The sequence below is a fragment of the Rhinoderma darwinii genome, chromosome 9 (assembly GCF_050947455.1).
Source record: "Rhinoderma darwinii isolate aRhiDar2 chromosome 9, aRhiDar2.hap1, whole genome shotgun sequence".
NCBI lineage: Eukaryota > Metazoa > Chordata > Amphibia > Anura > Rhinodermatidae > Rhinoderma > Rhinoderma darwinii.
In genome coordinates, this window is record NC_134695.1 from 45,135,982 (window position 1) to 45,157,404 (window position 21,423).

The 21,423-nt window shown below is 44.1% G+C and overlaps 1 protein-coding gene across 1 annotated transcript in view; it reads right to left on the minus strand.

Moving 5' to 3' along the window:
* CDHR5 (cadherin related family member 5) overlaps positions 1-21,423 on the minus strand; it is a 48,886-nt gene that overhangs the window by 9,533 nt on the left and 17,930 nt on the right. Inside the window, exons 8-14 of the mRNA XM_075836751.1 lie at positions 19,483-19,653; positions 13,250-13,340; positions 11,067-11,164; positions 9,894-10,100; positions 6,192-6,308; positions 2,161-2,227; positions 495-1,238 (exon numbers count right to left, since the gene is read on the minus strand). Of these exons, the coding sequence (XP_075692866.1) occupies positions 495-1,238; positions 2,161-2,227; positions 6,192-6,308; positions 9,894-10,100; positions 11,067-11,164; positions 13,250-13,340; positions 19,483-19,653 (1,495 nt within the window). The remainder of the gene's footprint in view (positions 1-494; positions 1,239-2,160; positions 2,228-6,191; positions 6,309-9,893; positions 10,101-11,066; positions 11,165-13,249; positions 13,341-19,482; positions 19,654-21,423) is intronic.

A 21,423-nucleotide genomic window follows, 5' to 3' on the forward strand; every position in this document is an offset into this window, starting at 1 on the left:
TTATAATGTGGTGACATAGCCTCTTTAAGCATGTTCTCATGTCTCATGGTGGAGTAGGTGATTGGTCACAGAATGTGGCTGGGACAACATACAGAGCTTACCCATGACACTGATCATGGGCCTCTTCTAGTTCATTAGAAGAATGCATAGATCTGTGGGTTGGGGCTCAGGATGCAGCACTCCTGTGTGTGCGATCATTATGGTAGCTAGAAAATCAGAGCTTGAGGGAAAGAACTGCTGAAAAATACTGGAGAACTTGTGGTCAGAAACGTACACACACACACACACAAACACACGACGGCTTTAGTCTGAAAATTCACCTCCAATGATAGGTACGCGCTAATGTGGTGTGTAATGTATATTTTACTACAAAATATACATCACACACCTGATGTATATTTTGTAGTGCTTGTACTAATACATGAATGAATGTGTAATGGTGTTTGTGTAAAGATAATATGTTGTGGTCTTTATTATGGTGATTGTGGTAATACCTGGCACTGGATATTTAGTTGTACTGCCTGTTCCAGGTGTGGTACTTGTAGTGGTGCCTGTACCAGTGGTAGTACTCTTTGCAGTAGTGCCTGTCCCTGTGGTTGTACTTTTTGTCCATGTAGAAGGGGTTGTAGTTGTAGTGGTGCCAATCCCTATAGTGGTACTTTTTGTTGTCCGAGTAGATGGAGTTGTAGTTGTAGTGGTACCTGTTCCAGTAGTGGTACTTGCTGTTGTCCGAGTAGAGGGAGTTGTAGTTGTAGTGGTACCTGTTCCAGTAGTGGTACTTGCTGTTGTCCGAGTAGATGGAGTTGTAGTTGTAGTGGTACCTGTTCCAGTAGTGGTACTTGCTGTTGTCCGAGTAGAGGGAGTTGTAGTTGTAGTGGTACCTGTTCCAGTAGTGGTACTTGCTGTTGTCCGAGTAGAGGGAGTTGTAGTTGTAGTGGTGCCTGTTCCAGTAGTGGTACTTGCTGTTGTCCGAGTAGAGGGAGTTGTAGTTGTAGTGGTACCTGTTCCAGTAGTGGTACTTGCTGTTGTCCGAGTAGAGGGAGTTGTAGTTGTGGTGGTACCTGTTCCAGTGGTGGTACTAGTTGTTGTCTGAGTAGAGGGAGTTGTAGTTGTGGTGGTACCTGTCCCAGTATTAATCCTAGTGGTAGAGGTGGGCCCAGTTCTAGGTGTGGTCGGGGTACCTGTCCAAGGAGTGCTTTTTGTTGTTGTGCTTGTGGTGGTAGGAACCGTGGTGAGTGCTGCACAATAAATAGATATTCCAATGTAATTATCATAATAATGTCATTATAATTATTGTATTTTAATTTTGTGCAACATGATTTCCAATTAAATTAAAAGGGTTTGCCACTTGTTAGAAAGGTCCCTTGACTATAAGCTCATCACAAAGTGTCCCCTGCTGGGATCTCCAACGATCAGCGGTAATCTGTAGGGTAACCTGGCAACAAGTGTTCACTTAAACTGCAGGTGGTGTAATGAGGTGGTACAATGTTAGAACGAAGTGTGTAAGGGTGCACAAAATTCATCATCCAATAAATTTGGCATATTTAGTCTAGTACTAAACGGTCTAAATTTTAGACATTATTAGTAAATGTGCCCCATTGTGTTATACATGTGCAGGACTGGGGGGGGGGGGGGGGTTTATAGGTGTATGACACAGGGACTCTCTCTTTCATTACATTATGAATTACTACGGAGAGTTAGGGCCCTTTTACACGGGCCAATTATCGGGAAAACGAGCGTTCTGTGAACGCTCGTTCCCGATCATTGCCCTTTGTAAACAGGGAAACGATCAGGCGATGAATGAGCAAACGCTCGTTCATGGGCTGATCGTATAGTTTCTGCAGCAGAAAATATTATCGCTGTCGGCAGCACATCTCTGTGTAAACAGGGGGACGTGCTGCCGACATGATAGAAATATATGGGGACGAGCGCTCCTGCCTGTACATGACTTGTGAAAGGAGCAAACTAGCGCCGATCAACGAGCTGTCTCATTGATTGGCGTTCGTTGTTACGGCCAAAATGGGCCGGTGTAAAAGGACCTTTATTTTAATGGGCAAGATTACACATGTTCCTAATAAAGCGGCCACTGAGTGTCCATTTTCTACAATATTTCAATAACCTTGCTATAAACCTGACATAGGACCAGTGGTAGGCACTTACCTTGGGTGACCTGAACTGTAACTATGGTTGTGGTGGTTTCAGATGTCGTACTATCAGTTGCATTAACCTTTTATGAAAGACAAAACAGTGTCTTTAAAGGAATACATCAAACTCATGTATAAAATGAGCAGAGCTAACTAGCAATTATTGTTTTGCCATGAGAGGAACAAAAATGAAAATTGTATCTGTATTTGATAATTAGGGCGTATTCACACAATGCAGTTTTGCTGCGCTTCTTATCATACAGCCAAAAATCGCACTAAAAAACGCATACGTTTTTACGGCGATTTGAAAAACTGCAGCAAATTGCGGTAAAACTCATGCTTTTGTGTGTGCTTTTTTTAGTCGCACTGTAAAACACAACAGCACCGTGTGAATACATCCTAAGGCCAAATGCAGATGATGCATATTACGTGCGGATTTGCCTTGGGTATTTTCCTGTGGCAAATCTGACGCGTAATACAGAAACAGCATAGAAGATGAGAATTCAAGTCACTCACCTACACGTTGCAGAATATTTCCGCATGTAAAGTGACCTGCGGTGTGAATTTTAAAATCTGCAGCATGTCAATTTATCTTGCATTTCCTCTATCTGCTGCATATAATTGCACATATATCCACATCAAAATGTAAAACCGCAACTAAAAACACATCAAATAACTATTGGGTGTGGCTTTTACGTGCGGTTTTGATGCAGATTTTCTGCACCGAATTGTGCAATGTGTGCATGTAGCTTTAGGCTATGTTCACACGGGGTATTTTGCCGAGTTTTTTGACGCGGAAACCGCGTCGCAAAACTCGGCAGAAACGGCCCGAGAACGCCTCCCATTGATTTCAATGGGAGGCGTCGGCGTCTTTTTCCCGCGAGCAGTAAAACTGCCTCGCGGGAAAAAGAAGCGACATGCCCTATCTTCGGGTGCTTCCGCCTCCGACCTCCCATTGACTTCAATGGGAGGCAGGAGAAAGCGTATATCTCGCTGTTTTATGCCCGCGGCGCTCAATGGCCGCGGGCGAAAAACGGCGCGATAATTGCCACGAAAATCGGCGTGCAGGGAGAGGAATATCTGCCTCAAGGTTCCAAACGGAATTTTGAGGCAGATATTCCTCCCCCAAAATACTCCGTGTGAACATAGCCTTAAAGTTCTAGCAGCAGCACTTAACCCAAAGGTTCCACAACATGACCTGCTTGTATGTATGGCTGAAAGTAACCTTTAGGCTGGATTCACACGAGCGTGGCGTTTTTGCGGACGCAAAAACGTGGCGTTTTGCGCGCGCAAAAACCACTTGACAGCTCCGTGTGTCATCCGTGTATGATGAGGCTAGTCGACATCAGTAAATAGTCACTGTCCAGGGTGCTGAAAGAGTTAACTGATCGGCAGTTAACTCTTTCAGCACACTCGACAGTGAATTCCGATCACAATATCGAGCAACCTGTTAAAAAAAACAAAAACTTTCGTACTTACCGAGAACGTCCCTCCCGGCCGTTGCCTTGGTGACGCGTACTTGGTGACGCGCCTCTCTTGACATCCGGCCCCACCTCCCTGGATGACGCGGCAGTCCATGTGACCGCTGCAGCCTGTGCTTGGCCTGTGATTGGCTGGAGCTGTCACTTGGACTGAATTGTCATCCCGGGAGGTCGGACTGGAGGAAGAAGCAGGCAGTTATCGGTAAGTCAGAACTTCTTTTTTTTTTTTACACGTTCATGTATATTGGGATCGGAAGACACTGTCCATGGTGCTGAAACAGTTTAACTCTTTCAGCACCCTGGACAGTGACTATCTCCTGACGTCGCGTAGCGGAATTTTTTTGCCGGGTTCGGTCAAAACGAGTTCGGCCGAACCCGGTGAAGTTCGGTTCGGCTGTCCGGGTTCGCTCATCTCAAAGACACTCCGTTTGGATGTTTGTAAACAGAAAAGCACGTGGTGCTTTTCTGTTTACATTCATCCTTTTGACAGCTCTTGCGCGAATCACACAGTTCGCACGGAAGTGCTTCCGTGCGGCATGCGTGGTTTTCACGCACCCATTGACTTCAATGGGTGCGTGATGCGCGCAAAACGCCGAAAGAACGGACATGTCGTGACTTTTTTTCAGCGGACTCACGCTGAAGAAAAATCACGGACATGTCAGCACGGCCCCATAGACACATATAGGTCCGTGCAACGCGCGTGCAAATCACGCGTGTTGCACGGACGTTTTTCCCGTTTGTCTGAATAAAGCCTTAGGCTGGGTTGACACTACCTATTTTCAGGCGTAAACGAGGCGTTTTACGCCTCGAATTACGCCTGAAAACACGGCTCCAATACGTCGGCAAACATCTGCCCATTCATTTCAATGGGTTTGCCGACGTACTGTGCCGACGACCTGTCATTTTACGCGTCGCTGTCAAAAGACGGCGCGTAAAATGACAGCCTCGTCAAAGAAGTGCAGGACACTTCTTGGGACGTAATTTGAGCCGTTTTTCATTGACTTCAATGAAGAACAGCTCCAAATTACGTCCATAATGGACGCCTCACAAAACGCGAGTACGAGCAATTACGTCTGAAATGCAGGAGCTGTTTTCTCCTGAAAACAGCTCCGTAATTTCAGCCGTACTTGTCGATATCGTGTGCACATACCCTAACAGGGTTAGTGTTGTTAGTGGGGCAGGAATCAACGTTGGACTCAGGAGGTATAATTTTTTCAAGCACTTTTCCCCCATTTGATGTCCGTTCTGAGATTGCTTATGGATTTATATACACGGACCTAAAGTTTCAGTCTCCATTGACTTCTATAGGGGAAAATAGGCATCTAAACAGTGCCTGATGGAGCATATATACATTTATTTATTTATTTATTTTCAAACAGCAGCACCCGGACTGTTTATAAAACGAAACTTGTGCAAATATACAACACAGAGGTAAGGAAATCTCTAAAGGCCTCATGCACACGACCGTGTTCGGTCCGTGATATACGGTCCGCATGTCGGCCGCTTGTCCCGGACCGTACAAAGTACAGGGAGCCGGGCTCCTAGCATCATACTTATCTATGACGCTAGGTGTCACTGCCTATCCACGTAACTACTGTCACACACTAAAACATGATTACAGTACGGGACAGTAGTTCCGCGGACAGGCAGTGACCCCTATCGTCATAGATAAGTGTGATGCTAGGAGCCCGACTCCCTGCACTGTGTTCGGTCCGGGACATGCAGCCGACATGCGGACCGTATATCACGGACCGAACACGGTCGTGTGCATGGGGCCTAAGGGTTTTTACTGTACCCAAATACGAATCCGCAAATACGGATGCACATCCGTAGCCGTCCGCAATTGCGGAAGCGCCCATAGACTTTGATGAGCGAGTCTGTGCCGCAATTGTGGACAAGAATAGGACATGTTCTATATTTTGCAGCTCATTTCTACGGCCCGGACACACATCCGTAAATATACGGAAAGGCGTCCGTTGCCTATGGAAATTAATGGATCCGCAAAAACTAAGGTCTTGTGCATGGGGCCTAAGGTATAACATTAGAACTATAAGTTAGAACCTGTACCATGTGGATTTGTAATATGATCTCATCGATGAGGTCTTAAAGCGGTATTCCAGTTTCAGCAACTAAAGGTTATTCTTTGTATAGTGAGAAGTAAAAAATTTTCCAATATGCTTCCTGTATCAATTATTCGTGGTTTTTAAGATCTCTGCTTGCAGTCATTCAGTAAGAATATTTATGGTTTACTTCTAGTGCATAAAAATCTATCCTGGTCAAGTGATGAGCACACAGGTACACGTCTCATTAGAAGACACATCTCTGATAACTGTACTGTACCTGTAATCAGTCCTGGACTTGTATATCCATCACATGACTTGTTGTAAACAATAAAGGTCCCTGACCTCCAGTGACTGCAAGCAGAGATCTTAAAGACCATTAATACAGAAAGTATACTGGAAAAACGTATCTTGTCCTTATGCAAGGACTAGTCTTTATTTGCTGAAAACAGACTTCCCTTGTAAGTTGTAACATTTCACGATATACTGTACTTGCTAGAACTTACTAGTAACACAATGGTTCTGGGAGAGGTGATTACAGAGTTGGTTAAAATGTATCCGTCACGAAGAACACTAAAATCCGTGCTGTTTTCTATCTTGTATGTGACTGCTGCATTGAATTCCTGAAAAACAAACAGAGAGTTTACATATACAGTATATATGGTAAGGCTAGGGCTACACGGCGACCTTGGCCTTGATACAGGTCACGTGTACAAGATTGCTGTGTCGCATTGGGTACATCGCAGTAATATAAGTGAAAGTGGGCACGTTGCAACCCTTTTTGGATTTCTTGCAACTATCAAGTAACAGTCGTGGCAACTTTCGTGTCGTAACGCGGCCGCATTCACTTACATAACCACAATGTAAGCAGCACGCACAGCGATCTTTGGATGGGTAACCCGTGTCGCAGACATAGTCGCGATGTAGCCCTAGCCTAAGTGTCTTATCAACCATACTAAGAGAATATCATTTGATTGTATTTGGTCATTATGGAACCAAAAATACCATATGGTTAGGCGGAAACATAACTATTTTTTCCAGACAAAAGAAATTAAAAAACAAAAATCTTTGTTTCTATAGACAGCGTTATACTTGCTGAGCTAAGCATTGTATGTTTACAGACTCCTGTATATTTCTCAGAAGTCTAGCAAAACAGAAATTGGCAAAATGATTGACTACTACTTTTTGTTGTATCTACGTTTTGTTTTTTGGCAAAAAAAAAAAACAACAGATCAACACTGCACTGTGTGAACAAAGCCTAAATTTGCCGAATATTGACTAAATAGTATTAGCCTTTTCTTGACTTCCATTTATTGCATTCTTTACTTATAACACATATCATTGAAATTTTCCTTTGACAGGTCTATAAATTATATGTGTATAAGGGCAGATTCAGACGAACGTTGCGTTTTTGCGCGCGCAAACAACGCAGCGTTTTGCGCGCGCAAAAAACACTTGACAGCTGCGTGTGTCATCCGTGTATGATGCGCGGCTGCGTGATTTTCGCGCAGCCGCCATCATAGAGATGAGGCTAGTCGACGCCCGTCACTGTCCAAGGTGCTGAAAGAGCTAACTGATCGGCAGTAACTCTTTCAGCACCCTCGACAGTGAATGCCGAACACAATATCGAGAAACCTGTTAAAAAAAAAGTAAAAGTTCGTACTTACCGAGAACTTCCCTCCCGGCCGTTGCCTTGGTGACGCGTCCTTGGTGACGCGCCTCTCTTGACATCGGGCCCCACCTCCCTGGATGACGCGGCAGTCCATGTGACCGCTGCAGCCTGTGCTTGGCCTGTGATTGGCTGGAGCTGTCACTTGGACTGAATTGTCATCCCGGGAGGTCAGACTGGAGGAAGAAGCCGGGAGTTATCGGTAAGTCAGAACTTCTTTTTTTTTTTTACAGGTTCATGTATATTGGGATCGGAAGTCACTGTCCATGGTGCTGAAACAGTTTAACTCTTTCAGCACCCTGGACAGTGACTATCTCCTAACGTCGCGTACCGGAATTTTTTTTGCCGGGTTCGGCCAAAACGAGTTCGGCCGAACACGGTGAAGTTCGGTTCGGTTGTCCGGGTTCGCTCATCTCAAAGACACTCCGTTTGGATATTTGGAAACAGAAAAGCACGTGGTGCTTTTCTGTTTACATTCATCCTTTTGACAGCTGGTGCGCTGTTTCAGTCGGTACGCACGGAAGTGCTTCCGTGCGACCTGCGTGGTTTTCACACACCCATTGACTTCAATGGGTGCGTGATGCGCGAAATACGCGGAGATATTGAGCATGTCGCGCTTTTTGCGCAGCGGACAAACGCTGCGCAAAAAGCACGGACTGTCTGTACTGCCCCATAGACTTGTATTGGTCTGTGCGTGGCGCGTGAAAACCACGCGGCCCGCACGGACCCAATACACGTTCGTGTGAATCCCCCCTAAGCATCACATTCTGATGTCAGAACCTGAAGATTATACAGAGATGAGCGGTGCTACATAGACACTGCTTATCTTTTCCTGCACAAGCAGTTAAGGCTTCTTTCACACTACCGATAGTATACGTTTACCTCTTTTCAGTCAGGGGAAGAGAGGATCGAAAGATTAAACGGAAAGCAACTGTTCCTTTAAAATTACTATCGATTCCAATGGTAATTCTTTTGTTTTAGTTGCTTTCCGTTTGTCTCTGTTCACAAGGTTTCTGTATTTTTTCCTGGAAAAAAAAGTTCTGCAGACTGCATTTTTGCTTCCGTTTAAAAAACATTACTGTTGCTTTCCTTTTAATCTTTCGATCCTGACGGGAGAGGTAAACATATACTAACGGTAGTGTCAACTTAGGCCTCATGCACACTTCCATGTGCCGTTAAACGGCCGCTAATGACGGTTCCGTGAATCACGGACCGCACACGGACGGCTTCCGTGTGCAGTCCGTTGTTTCACAGACCAAATCAAGGCAAACTCGACTACGCTATTGCTTCCGGCAAAACGACGGGTCCGGTGCACAAAAGAGACAAAAGGAAACCAGGGGCACCGGCTCCGTCACCATTGAAATCACGTCAGAACGGGACCCCAACGCAGGTGTGAACAGAGCCTTATACACACACCTCAGATGCTGCAGAACATAATAATACACATCTCAGATGCTGCAGAACATAATAATCGTCACCTCAGATTCAGTTTAATGGAGTTTCATATTAATCAATGAAGCATTGCTCTTCAAAAAGAGGTTCTGCTCTTTAAGTTCCGTAAACGGTATACACGTACTTGGACTTTGGCCTTGTGCTTTTATATGTTGGGGAACTCTTTTTGTGACTTTTAATAGTCTTATAATTTACAGTCAGGGGTACATTATTCTACATGTCATAACTTTATGAAATATATGTTTACCAGCCCCAGCACTAATGTTTTGCCCTTCTATAGATATGTAATTACATTGTTAGATTAAAGAGTAACTGCCATTTCAGCAATCTTTTGATGTGTTATAGTGACATGTCCGAAGTCTTGAGCGGTGGGGGTCTGGGTGTCAAGACCCCCACCAATCACTGATAAAATGGGCAGAAGAGCTCACCCAAGAGCTTTGCCTCTTCGACTCCGATCAGCAATCCCAGTATGCCTAAAGACTCACATAAACAGTCTATGAGCGTGTCTTCGGTCTGATGAAGCTCCAGAGACTTTCTTCAGGAATACTAGGATTGCCGATTGCAGATAAAAATGTAAAGAGCTGAAGTGTGCGCTTCCGGCCGTTCGTTTTAGTGATCACTTCTGGTCAAAATTTCTGACATTTCACTAAGAGATGTCAAAGTTTGCTAAATTAACAGTTACTCTTTAAAGAAGAATTAGGCTGGATTCACACGAGCACATTACGTCCGTAATGGACGGAACGTATTTCGGCCGGAAGATCCGGACCGAACACAGTGCAGGGAGCCGGGCTCCTAGCATCATAGTTATGTACGACGCTAGGAGTCCCTGCCTCGCTGCCGGACAACTGTCCCGTACTGTAATCCTGTTTTCAGTACGGGACAGTAGTTCCACGTAGAGGCAGGGACTCCTAGCGTCGTACATAACTATGATGCTAGGAGCCCGGCTCCCTGCACTGTGTTCGGTCCGGGACATCCGGCCGAAATACGTTCCGTCCATTACGGACGTAATGTGCTCGTGTGAATCCAGCCTAATAGTTTTGTTGCTTCCACCCTTTCCTGCTTGAGCCACTGTGAGATAGATACATACATCTGGAAAATCTGCATCAGCGGCAAATACTTGGAGTGGTTTAGTCTGGTCACTAGAATCCAAGAGAAAGCTTCTAATGTCTGAATTTGATGGGATGGTTCCAAAGTAATTGGGCTTTTGAAATGTTGGTGGGAAATTGTTCTTTTCCTTTACTTCAATCTGAACTGTGGTAGTGGAATATTTCAAGATATCATTGGTCTGGAAAGCCTGGAAAAAATATACCATATTATACCAAAAGGAAAAAATATATTTTAAATTGTTCTTTTTAGTCATCGGCTAAATACAAATAAATAAATGTATAATGCTTCATTGTATATGTCCATCAATGTGAATTTATACCTAAACCTAAATCTAACTGCACTGTCTGCGTATTCCAATAGCTCACTTTCTGCATCTAGTATGTGATAGACATCTAAAAACCACTAAGCGGTATCTGATTCAACATAATTCTGTATTTACATGATCGATTTCCATTGAGCTTGTATATACAATGGGCTTCAGTAATATTTCATGCATAGTAACGTAATGTCACATGGCCGCATCCCGCCTCATTCACTGCTGCAGGAACAATGAACAAGTTATCACGGCGGTCTGCAGGGATTGGATGACGTGATTGGCCATGTGACATCACTGAGGCCTAATCTATGCACAATTTTGATAGGGTACGAGACTGGAGAAGAATTTTCCAGGTCAGGCTATTAAACGTTGAACACATTCTAAAGGCCCTATTACACCGACCGATAAGCGGCGGTGCAAAGAGCACCGATGAACGAGACATCGTTGATCGTTGCTCGCTTGCTCCCGTCACACGGAGCTATGGATGGGGATGAGTGGTCGTTACTCCGATCGCTCGTCCCCATAAATTATTATCATGTCGGCAGCGCGTTTCCCTGTTTACACAGGGAGATGTGCTGCCGACAACAATAATATTTTACTTTTTTAAAACAATACAACCAGCAGATGATGGAACATTTGCTCGTTCATCTGCTGATCGTTCCCCTGTTTACACAGGGCAATTATCGACAACGAGCGCTATATGAATGCTCATCTGCCCGATAATCATGTAAAACCCCCTTAACACTTCATTCACTATCACATTGTTGACTTATTATTTCTAGACCTCTATCTATAACATGCCTTTCTACAGCAGTACCATAGGTTGTCAGTACCTACCATAACTTGCAGCAGGATTGTTCCTAATGTGTCTATTGGCTTGTTCATTGTTATGTTTCCATTTGCATTGTTTATAGCAAATACATTGTTATTATTTCCTAAACAAAAAGGAAATCAAAACTTTTAGTTAAAGATTAAACTGTGAATCAAGTGGTGAATGAGTAATGGAGAAATGACACCTACCAGAAGTGTTCTTTAATAAACATTAAAAAACTGTTTTTGGTAAGTTTCATCTTGTCCGTTGCGTCTTATCAGCTTTTATAGTTACAGATTTTTTTGTAACCTGATCAGGTAAAGACGGCTCCCGCACAGACTCCCCGAGATCTCTCCTTAATGATCAGGCTGAGAACTCCTGAAACACTCCAATCATAGAGAAACGTGCAGCTGTACGATTACAGCTCCAACATCATCTATAGCTCTAGAAAACACGAAGCTGAACGATCAGTGTTCAGCTTCCTGTTAAAGCCAGGACAGCGCTGTAAAGGGGAGAAACCACTGGATGCCCAGGTATGAAAGATTAACACATTCACTGCCCTCCACCGGAGACTCAAATTAACCCCTGATACCAAAGACCTCCAGGGATCCTAGAATTAACCCCTCCACTGCCCTAGACCACCAGGGAACCTATAATAAACCCCTTCACTGCCATAGACCACCATGTATACCGACAATAATAGATTTACCGATCAAGACCACCAGGTATGGTGACATTAGGTCTTTCACTGACCTAGAGCCCCAGGTATTCTAACATTAACTTCACTGTCCTAGAGTACCAGGGAAATTTCCATTTACTCTTTCATTGCCCTAGACTGCCAGGGATTTTGACACCAACCCCTTCATTGCCATAAACCTAAGGAACTGGTATTACTCCCTTCACTGCCCTAGATCACCATGGATACAGATATTAACACCTTCACTGCCATAAACCACCAGGGATGCAGACATTAACCCCTTCACTGTCCTAGACCTGGATGCTTTATAATATTATTTACCTGGATGCTATGTAGACCTATGTGTCTGACTGCTAATTACTAGGGTGCTGTACGTAAATATTAATTTGATGCCATTCTGTATCACCCAGCTTAGAGGGAACAGTACCCACGTCCGTAATTGCCCTGAAATATTGCCCTTAACACCTGCTATTCTGAGCTTGGGTCCAATTAAACTTTGTATTGCCATTGTGTGGACAAAAAAAATCACCATCCACATAAATGTTAACTGCCTTGAATAGTTGACATGTGCACAGTGTAGTGAACGGTGAAATTAATCCATACATTATCTTAATAATGATGCTAAAGAAGACCACCAGTGTGCATGCAGTAAATGTTGTCATGGAGACTAAAGCTGGTCATACACGAGATGCTCGACCAACAGCTATTTTTGCCGACTCCACCATAAACGTGCAAGCTTGGCTGAGCGTGCATGTTTATTCCAATAAGGACAGGTGAATAAGCGATGTGTATGACCAGCTAAAGAAGTAGAGTAGCTGCATGTATCAGATCTGCTATATCATGTGAGAATAAAACGTAGAAGTTACCTACTAAAAACCAATATCACAGTTTTTTCAGTTTTTATATACGCTAAGAAGGGCAGAACAAATTCATTGAGCCAGTCAGACAATGTACCGAGAAATTTGCTGCTGGCACAAAGCTTTTTAAATTGTTTTTTATTAATGTTTTTGAAAGTTCTTAATTCCTGACTAACTGTATTTCTAAACTTTACAGCTATTTGCCTGCCCCTGCTCAAATGGGTCTTTTAGGTATTAATTTTGACAGTTCTCCTTTAAAGGAGTTTTCATAATTATTATTTATCACCTATCCGATCTGACCCTCCACCGATCAGATATTTATCACATATCCTTTGGTTAGATGATAAATATTAATGATGGGAAAACCCCTTTAAATAATTATCCTATAACAATAGATTAAAAAAATGCATTCATTACATATAAAAGCAGAATAAACACATTTAGACTTTGGCGTCATACTGGATCCCATTAGATAACACAATCATCCTATGTTTTATAGCGATAGAGACCCAGTGAAAAGTTGAGCTAATTTATTAGGTTCACACACTACTAGATTGTCAAAAATCTGCAAACATTTAGTTGTTTTCTAATTGTTTATATACAACCCAGAGTCCTGACTATTACTATATTTATTCTATAGATATCTTATACATACCACCGATAATACTGTAGGAAATAGGGTCATTAATTCCATAATCTCCATCCACAGCATACAGAGGGCCAGGCATTAACTGTAGCGGCTGCGTCTAAAATAAAAATAATATGACTTTGTGGTCATTCCAATCTCAGTACGCCATAATATTTCTGATGATCTGCTCACCTTCTACTTGTTCGTCTTTTTATATTTGCTTAAATTATAGAGTTGCTATCTTTAGAGAAGGGGGTTGTCTTTTCTATTGAGATTGATTTACTATTCAAGCGAATGGGACTTGGCTGCACTACCAAGAACATCCCCCCATACGGATGAACCTCTGTGTCTGTGTAAGTAGTGAAGCACCACGGCCACTTCATTGTTATTATCGGCGGGGGCATGAAGGTCGGACCCCCACCGATCAAATATTGATGGCCTATGCTAGGAATAGGCCATCAATGTTTAAGTCCAGGAGAACCCTTTTTAATGACTGTTGTTAATAAGATGTGTCAGCCACCACTAAGGCTGGGTTCACACGACCTATTTTCAGGCGTAAACGAGGTGTATTATGCCTCGTTTTACGCCTGAAAATAGGGCTACAATACGTCGGCAAACATCTGCCCATTCATTTGAATGGGTTTGCTGACGTACTGTGCAGACGACCTGTAATTTACGTGTCGTCGTTTGACAGCTATCAAACGACGACGCGTAAATTGACTGCCTCGGCAAAGAAGTGCAGGGCACTTATATACATTATATGAAGGACACTTCTTTGCAACGTAATTTGAGCCGTTCTTCATTGAACTCAATGAAGAGCAGCTCAAGATTTACGAGCGTCACAGACGCCTCGTATGTTACGAGGAGGAGCATTTACGTGTGAAACGAGGCAGCTGTTTTCTCTTGAAAACAGTCTGTCTTTTCACACGTAAATGCCTGCTATCGTGTGCACATACCCTAAGGGGTTTATTTGAGGCTCCTAAATATCTGAAAATGTTAACTCAGTGGTATTGCTTTGTCATGACCATGAAATATACCTACAGATCACTCACTACCATGATCAGGGGACTGTAGAGTGCGTACACTCCTACCGGGGGGGGGGGAGTGGCTTCACCTACTCACCTTCCCCATTAATGGCCATACCTTTTCCCAAACCCCCTGTCCCTCTAATAAGGCTCAGACACTTGGATTGGATAAATTTGGCCACAGCAGCCATTTTAGCCCCCTCCTAACCACACCCCTAACTCCTTAACTCCTTCCCTTCCTAACATCCCTGATCATGGTGGCCTCCCCCTATGGCATTCTGCCGGGTCCAGCCTGTACTATCTTCTGTCTTTGCCCAAGAGGTCCCGCCATCAAAAATATTATAGGATAGTAAGATTTTGTTATTATGGAAACTTAGAGATGTATCACATAAGTGTAAAGTTGAAAGTTCAATCTGACACACAACATGATAGGGGTTTTCCACAGGATATGTCATAAATGTCAGATAGATGCGGGTCCAGGGGCGTAGCTAGGGGGTGCAGGCGGGGTACGTGCCCCGGGTGCAGCTATGATGTTGGAAGGGGGGCGCCGCAGAGCAGCTGTATCAAAACAGCTGATCGTCGCTGCAGCCGCCCAGCATACAGGGCGCCAATGAGCTGCAATCAGCTGTTTTAATACGGCTGCTCTGCGGTGCCCCTCTTCTCTACATCGTAGTTCCCATCCTATCTAATATCTATCTATCTATCTATCTATCTATCTATCTATCTATCTATCTATCTATCTATCTATCTATCTATCTATCTAAAGTCCAAATACAATGTCAGCCGCACAGCCTTGTAAATCGTAGGTGGGTGCCGACCTGCCCAGGTCAGGGCTAACAGACCTGCTGTAGTAGAATCCAAAATAACCGCACCAGGACTTCAGAGTAGATGAAATAGGGTGGATTTATTCACCTCAAGTGAGCGACGTTTTGGTTCGTCTCAGAACCTTTCTCAAGCTAGTAGCTTGAGAAAGATTATGAGACGAACTGAAACGTCGCTCACTTGAGGTGAATAAATCCACCCTATTTCATCTACTCTGAAGTCCTGGTGCGGATATTTTGTTCTATGGTATATACATATATATATATATATATATATATATATATATATATAATCCAAAAATCAGGCAGCACTCCAAGGTATAAGCAAGGTAGAAAAAGGCTTGAGAAAGGCTCCTGTGTTGAGCTGAAACGTCGTGTGTATATGGACCAATAAAGCACCTTTTTCTACTTTGCTTATACCTTGGAGTGCTGCCTGATTTTTGGATTCTATCTATCTATCTATCTATCTATCTATCTATCTATCTATCTATCTATCTATCTATCTATCTATCTATCTATCTATCTGTCTGTCTGTCTGTCTATCCAGGGGTGTAGCTAGGGGGGGGCAGACCAGGTGCAACTACGATGAATGGAAGGGGGGGCACTGCAGAGGAGCCGTATCAAAACAGCTCATCGGTGCTGATAGGCGCCCTGTACCCTGGGCGGCTGCAGGGCACCCATGAGCTGTGATCTGCTGTTTTAATATGGCTGCTCTGTGGCGGCCCCCCTTCTCTACATCGTAGTTCTAACCCTCTCAGGCTTTTCCATTCTCGCGACACCCCCCGCCATCCCTCGCGGCACCCCTCCCCACCCCCTCCCCCATTGCGGCTATCTATCTGTCTCATATCTATCCATCTATCATCTATCTATCTATCTATCTATCTATCTATCTATCTATCTATCTATCTATCTGTCTGTCTGTCTGTCTGTCTGTCTGTCTGTCGGTCTGTCGGTCTGTCGGTCGGTCTGTCGGTCTGTCGGTCTGTCGGTCTGTCGGTCTGTCGGTCTGTCGGTCTGTCAGTCTGTCGGTCTGTCTGTCTGTCTGCCTGCCTGTAAGGGGGTTATACTGCCCTTTTAAGTTTAGCTGTCTTCTCTGTGTATCTTTCAAGTTTGTTGGTACTTTCATTCTGTGTTCCCTCTTGTGTGGAGTGATGAATGCTCCTGTTTTATCTGCACCTATGTCTTATCTAGTGTATGCCTGTCATGTTATTAGCAGCCACTAGACGTCACTGCAGTACCATTGACTTACGATATAGAGCTGGCTGACAGGAAGTGAAGGACAGTGGGTGTCATGTGATACGTGTGGGGGGGGGGGAGAGAGGCTGCACCCTGTGAGGAAGAGCTAGGGTCATCCTCAGCCTGAAGAATTGAATGGGGGCTGAATTGCATCCTTATTAGCCGGGAGCAGCGGAAGAGAGTTTAGTGTATTACTTATTTTCTGAACGGAGCAACTCTGATATGGTGAAGAAGTCTGCTGAAAATTACAAGATACTCAGACTCTCCTATTGGCACCCAGTAGGCCGTGCAAGACAAAATAAATGTTAAATACTAGAGTTCTGGTAAAGCAGAGTGTGTTGTTATCTGCAAATCGGTTGTTTAATGGCGAGTTGGTCTTAAAGGGATGGTAGCCCGTAAATTGAATTGTGGACTACGAACTAATGCTGTGGCACCATTTCCCTGTCAGCAGAGTAAATTCGGTTGCTTGTGATGTTTGCAAGAAACCGCTCGAGTGTGTTACCAGTGATACTGCGAAAGGTAGTGGTTAACCGCCACTAGAACCCGCAGTGGCGTAGCAGCGATGTTCACTAAGTTCATGGCGCAACCAATAGCAGAGGGCTCCTCCCTTACTCTTGGAGTAGGCCGTGAGATAGTGGGGTGGTTCCCTCAGTGACCCACGGAGGTGCAGTAGGAACAACGACCGTCTAGTCGGACACAAATATTAGACGCAACCGGTACCGAATGGGACTCCTGCGTTTGGTTGAGGTCCCCGGCCTCGAGTTGACCACTTAGCGTATGACTACTGTAATTCACATTAATTAATAAAGTACGAAAGAAACCAATTGTCTCCTTATTGCCGCTCTACATGTCTGTCTATCTATCTATCTATCTATCTATCTATCTATCTATCTATCTATCTATCTATCTATCTATCTATCTATCTATCTATCTATCCAGGGGCGTAGCTAGGGGTGGGGCAGACGGGACGCAACTACGATGTAGGGAAGGGGGGGTGCCGCAGAGCAGCCATATCAAAACAGCTCATCGTTGCTGATAGGCGCCCTGTACCCTGGGTGGCTGCAGGGCGCCCATGAGCTGCGATATGCTGTTTTTATACGGCTATTCTGCGGCTGTGCCATCCTCTCTAGGCCCCCTGCTGATAAGGGGCCCACTCCGCCCGGCACATTACATTTATGGGCCGAGCGGCACGGGCCCCCTCATGCCCGGTGGCATCGCTAGAACCGGGGGGAGCCCTGGTGCTAGCGACTGCCACATTCAATTGTATCTGTGTCCTCAGGACGCAGATACAATTGAATTCTAAGGCAGAGCATCTCTCTGCTCCGCTATCACTAGGCTATAGGGCATATTATCCCTGTAGCCTTTAAGACGCTGAGACAGAGTGGCAGCAAAGGCCGGCGTGATGATGTCACTGGATCACGCCGGCCTACGCAATAGTCTTGGAGCAGGGTACGAGGCTAGGTAAGTTTTTTCTTTCTTTCTACAAAGGGGGGGGGGGGGTCTGTGTGGCATTATCTACAGTGGGTCTGTGTAGCACCATCTGCAAGGAGGGCTGTGTGGCACCATTTACAAGGGAGGGCTGTGTGGCATCATCTATAAGGGAGGGCTGTGTGGCACCATCTACAAGGGGGGCTGTATGTCACCATCTGCAAGCGGGGCTGTGTGGCACCATCTATAAGGGGGGCTGTGAGGCACTATCTACAAGGGGGTCTGTGTGGCACCATCTATAAGGGGGGCTGTGTGGCACAGTCTGCAAGGGAGGGCTGTGTGGCATCGTCTACAAGGGGGGCTGTGTGGCATCATCTACAGAGGGGCTGTGTGGCACCATCTGCAGGGGGCTGTGTGGCGCTATCTATAGGGGGCTGTGTGTGGCCTCTTGAATTTATTTTCTTTTAATTCATTGTTATGGTAACTCCATTATATAACTATATCACTTGTAAAATGTACAAATGGTTTTATCCTCGAGTTACATAAAAAAAATTGTTAAAAAGAGTTAAGTCGGTAACTCCCGACCATGTAAGTGGCCGGGAGGCAGCGTGAGCACAAAAAACTAGAACGGGGTTTAGGAGGCCTAGTTCTGGAGATAAGTGCGGGTCCCAGAGGTGGGACCCGCATCTGTCTAACATTTGTGACATATCCTGTGGATACGTCATAAATGTCCTTCATGGGAAAACCTCTTTTAATGGTTTATTGCTCAGCAGTTGACGTACATGTGTATATTACTTAAATACACTGTTCTGAGTCTAAAGTGCATCAAGTGAGGAAACCAAGGAGCAAAGTCACAACCATTTACCCTATCTTATCACAAACACTACAGTAACATAGCAACCACTCAAAGTCGTTCATCGGGTACATATAAATGTTGTCATTGTCAGCCTGTCACTATGAAGTAGTCCGTAATGAAATATCCACATGTAAATTAAAGATGATTTAGCAATTCCTGATAATAACATTCTGAGACTGAATTTGAGCAGAACACTTAAAAAGCTCAGTTTCCTAGAAACCCCTTTATGAAGGTCCTACATTTAAGTTTAATTCTAGGAAAATCTGATTAATACTGCAGACCGAGATGGTGAACAAAATTCTATGCATGCTGGTAAATTCCTTTCTCCTCTCATTTCTTGTTGTTAAAACAGTGCCAGCCCAGCTCTGAACTGAACAGGGGAGTCATTTGAGACAGACTGGGTGCTAGGGATACACTTCCCAAAAGATAGAGTCCTTTGTCGTCAGACAGCACGTTCTTAGCTGTATTTTTTATCCATAGTACATATATTACCAATACTTGCCAACAGTCCCCATTTTGGTGGACAATCACGCAAACCGAACAGCAAAATGGCATGGTTTATGCACATTTCCATTAAAGTGCGGTAAAACAGTGGATAAGCGGCGGGCTTAAATATCCCGATTTTGGGGATTTAAATGCTGGTACGTATGGTCACCATGTAAAATTCTGAAAACATCATGATAAGTTATATGTTGGCATTAGCCTTCTAATGGTTAAGTATTTTGAGCACAGTATATGGCTTGTTCTTCTCTAATTTCCACCGGACATTTATCTACTGTATCCGTATGTTTCAGCAAGCAATAAATACGGTATAAATTCTCATAGTGTTTATCTAAAATTCCCGAATCTTGTACAGTATTAATAGAAACCTCTTCATGCCATCCCCACACTTACTACTAATTCAGAGCGGCTCACACTACTTCTGTAGCCATTGTTAATGCAGATCTTTGTCTCGAAAGGTGTGCAAGGCTGGAAGAAAGGTGGTTTGTCATCTGAGTCACTGATATCAATAATTATTGCTGTTGTGGCTGTGAAACTGGGATTATCTCCAGGAACTTCAGTGTCCTACATATAAAAAGATGATGACACGTTCAGTTGACATATCCACAATGAGATAAAAATGAAGATGTGTGATATATATGATACAGTAAAAAACATTTTATCTTGGATATAGATTGACAAATACAGCTAGACAGTACACATACTATATACACTATATGGACAAATTAATGGGACACACTTCTTAATCATTGAATTCAGGTCTTTCATTCAGTCCCATTTCCACAGGTGTATAAATCCAGCACCTGGCAATGCAGTCTGTCTACAAACATTTGTGAAAGAATGGGTGTTTCTAAAGAGCTCACGGAATTCCAGCGTGGTACTGAAATAGGATGCCAGCATTGCAACAAGTCAGTTCATGAAATTTCTTCCCTCCTAAATATTCCATGATCAACTGTGATTGGTATTACCTAAAAGTGGAAGCATTTAGGAACCACAGCAACTCAGCCACGAAGTGGAGACCACGTAAAGTTACAGAGCGGGATCGCTGAGTGCTGAGGCGCATAGTGCATAAAAGTCGACAACGCTCTGCTGACTCAATAACTGCAGAGTCCAAACCTCCTCTGGCATTACCCGTGCACCATGGCATAGGTTTCCGTGGCCGAGCAGATGCATGCCAGCCTTACATAACCAAGCACAATGCTATTCGTCGGATGGAGGGGTGTAAATCACCCCACCACTGGACTCTGGAGCAGTAGAAACTTGTTCTGTGGCGGTATGAATCACACTTCTCTATCCGGCCGTCTGATGGATAAGTCTGGGTTTGGTGAATGCCATGAGAACGTTACTTGCCTGACTTCACTGTGCCAACTGTAAAGGTTGGTGGAGGAGGGATCATGCTATGGGGTTGTTTTTTTCAGGGATCAGCCTAGGCCCTTTAGTTCCAGTGAAGAAAAATCTAAATGCTTTGGCATACCAAGACATTTTGGACAATTTGTGCTTCCAACTTTGTGGGAACAGTTTGGGGAAGGATCTTTTCTGTTCCAACATGACTGTGCCCCAGTGCACAAAGCAAGGTCCATAAACACATGGTTGGGTGAGGTTGATGTGGAAGAACTTGACTGGCCGCACAGAACCTCTACCCCATCAAATTTATTTGGGATGAACTAGAGTGGGAACTGTGAGCCAGGCCCTCATGTCCAACATCAGTGTCTCACCTCACAAATGCTCTTTTGGATGAATGGCCAAAAATTCCCACAGACACTGCAAAATCTTGCAGAAATCTTTCCCAGACGAGTGGAAACTTTTTTAGCTGAAAAGGGGGGAACAACTCCATATTAATACCTTATGATTTAGAATGGGATATCATCAAAGCTCCTGTAGGTGTAATGTGTAGGTGTCCCAATGCTTTTGTCCATATAATGTATATATTTATTATAATTTTACCATATAACTTATAAAAGTGTATATGCTTTTAGTGACCATTTGTGGAAAGTGGGAAACAAGCAGCATTCAGGTTACATTAGAAGATGAGCGCAAGACACACATTTCCATCCATAATATTAAATGCGTTTATACACATCTAGCAACCAGGGCACATGCCACACAAGAACTCCCACCCAGCTACACCTTTGTCCCACTGCTGTAAGTGGCTATGATGGGGAAACCATGCAGGAAAAGGTAAGCATTGCAGGGCTCCCATTAAATTCGACTGGTGACTATTGTTTTTAATGGAAATAAGTCTTCAATTAGCAGGTGTTTTCTTTTAGTAATTTGGGTAACTAGATGGGCATCTGTGGGGTAGAGATCACACATAAACTGACCACTAAGGGAACA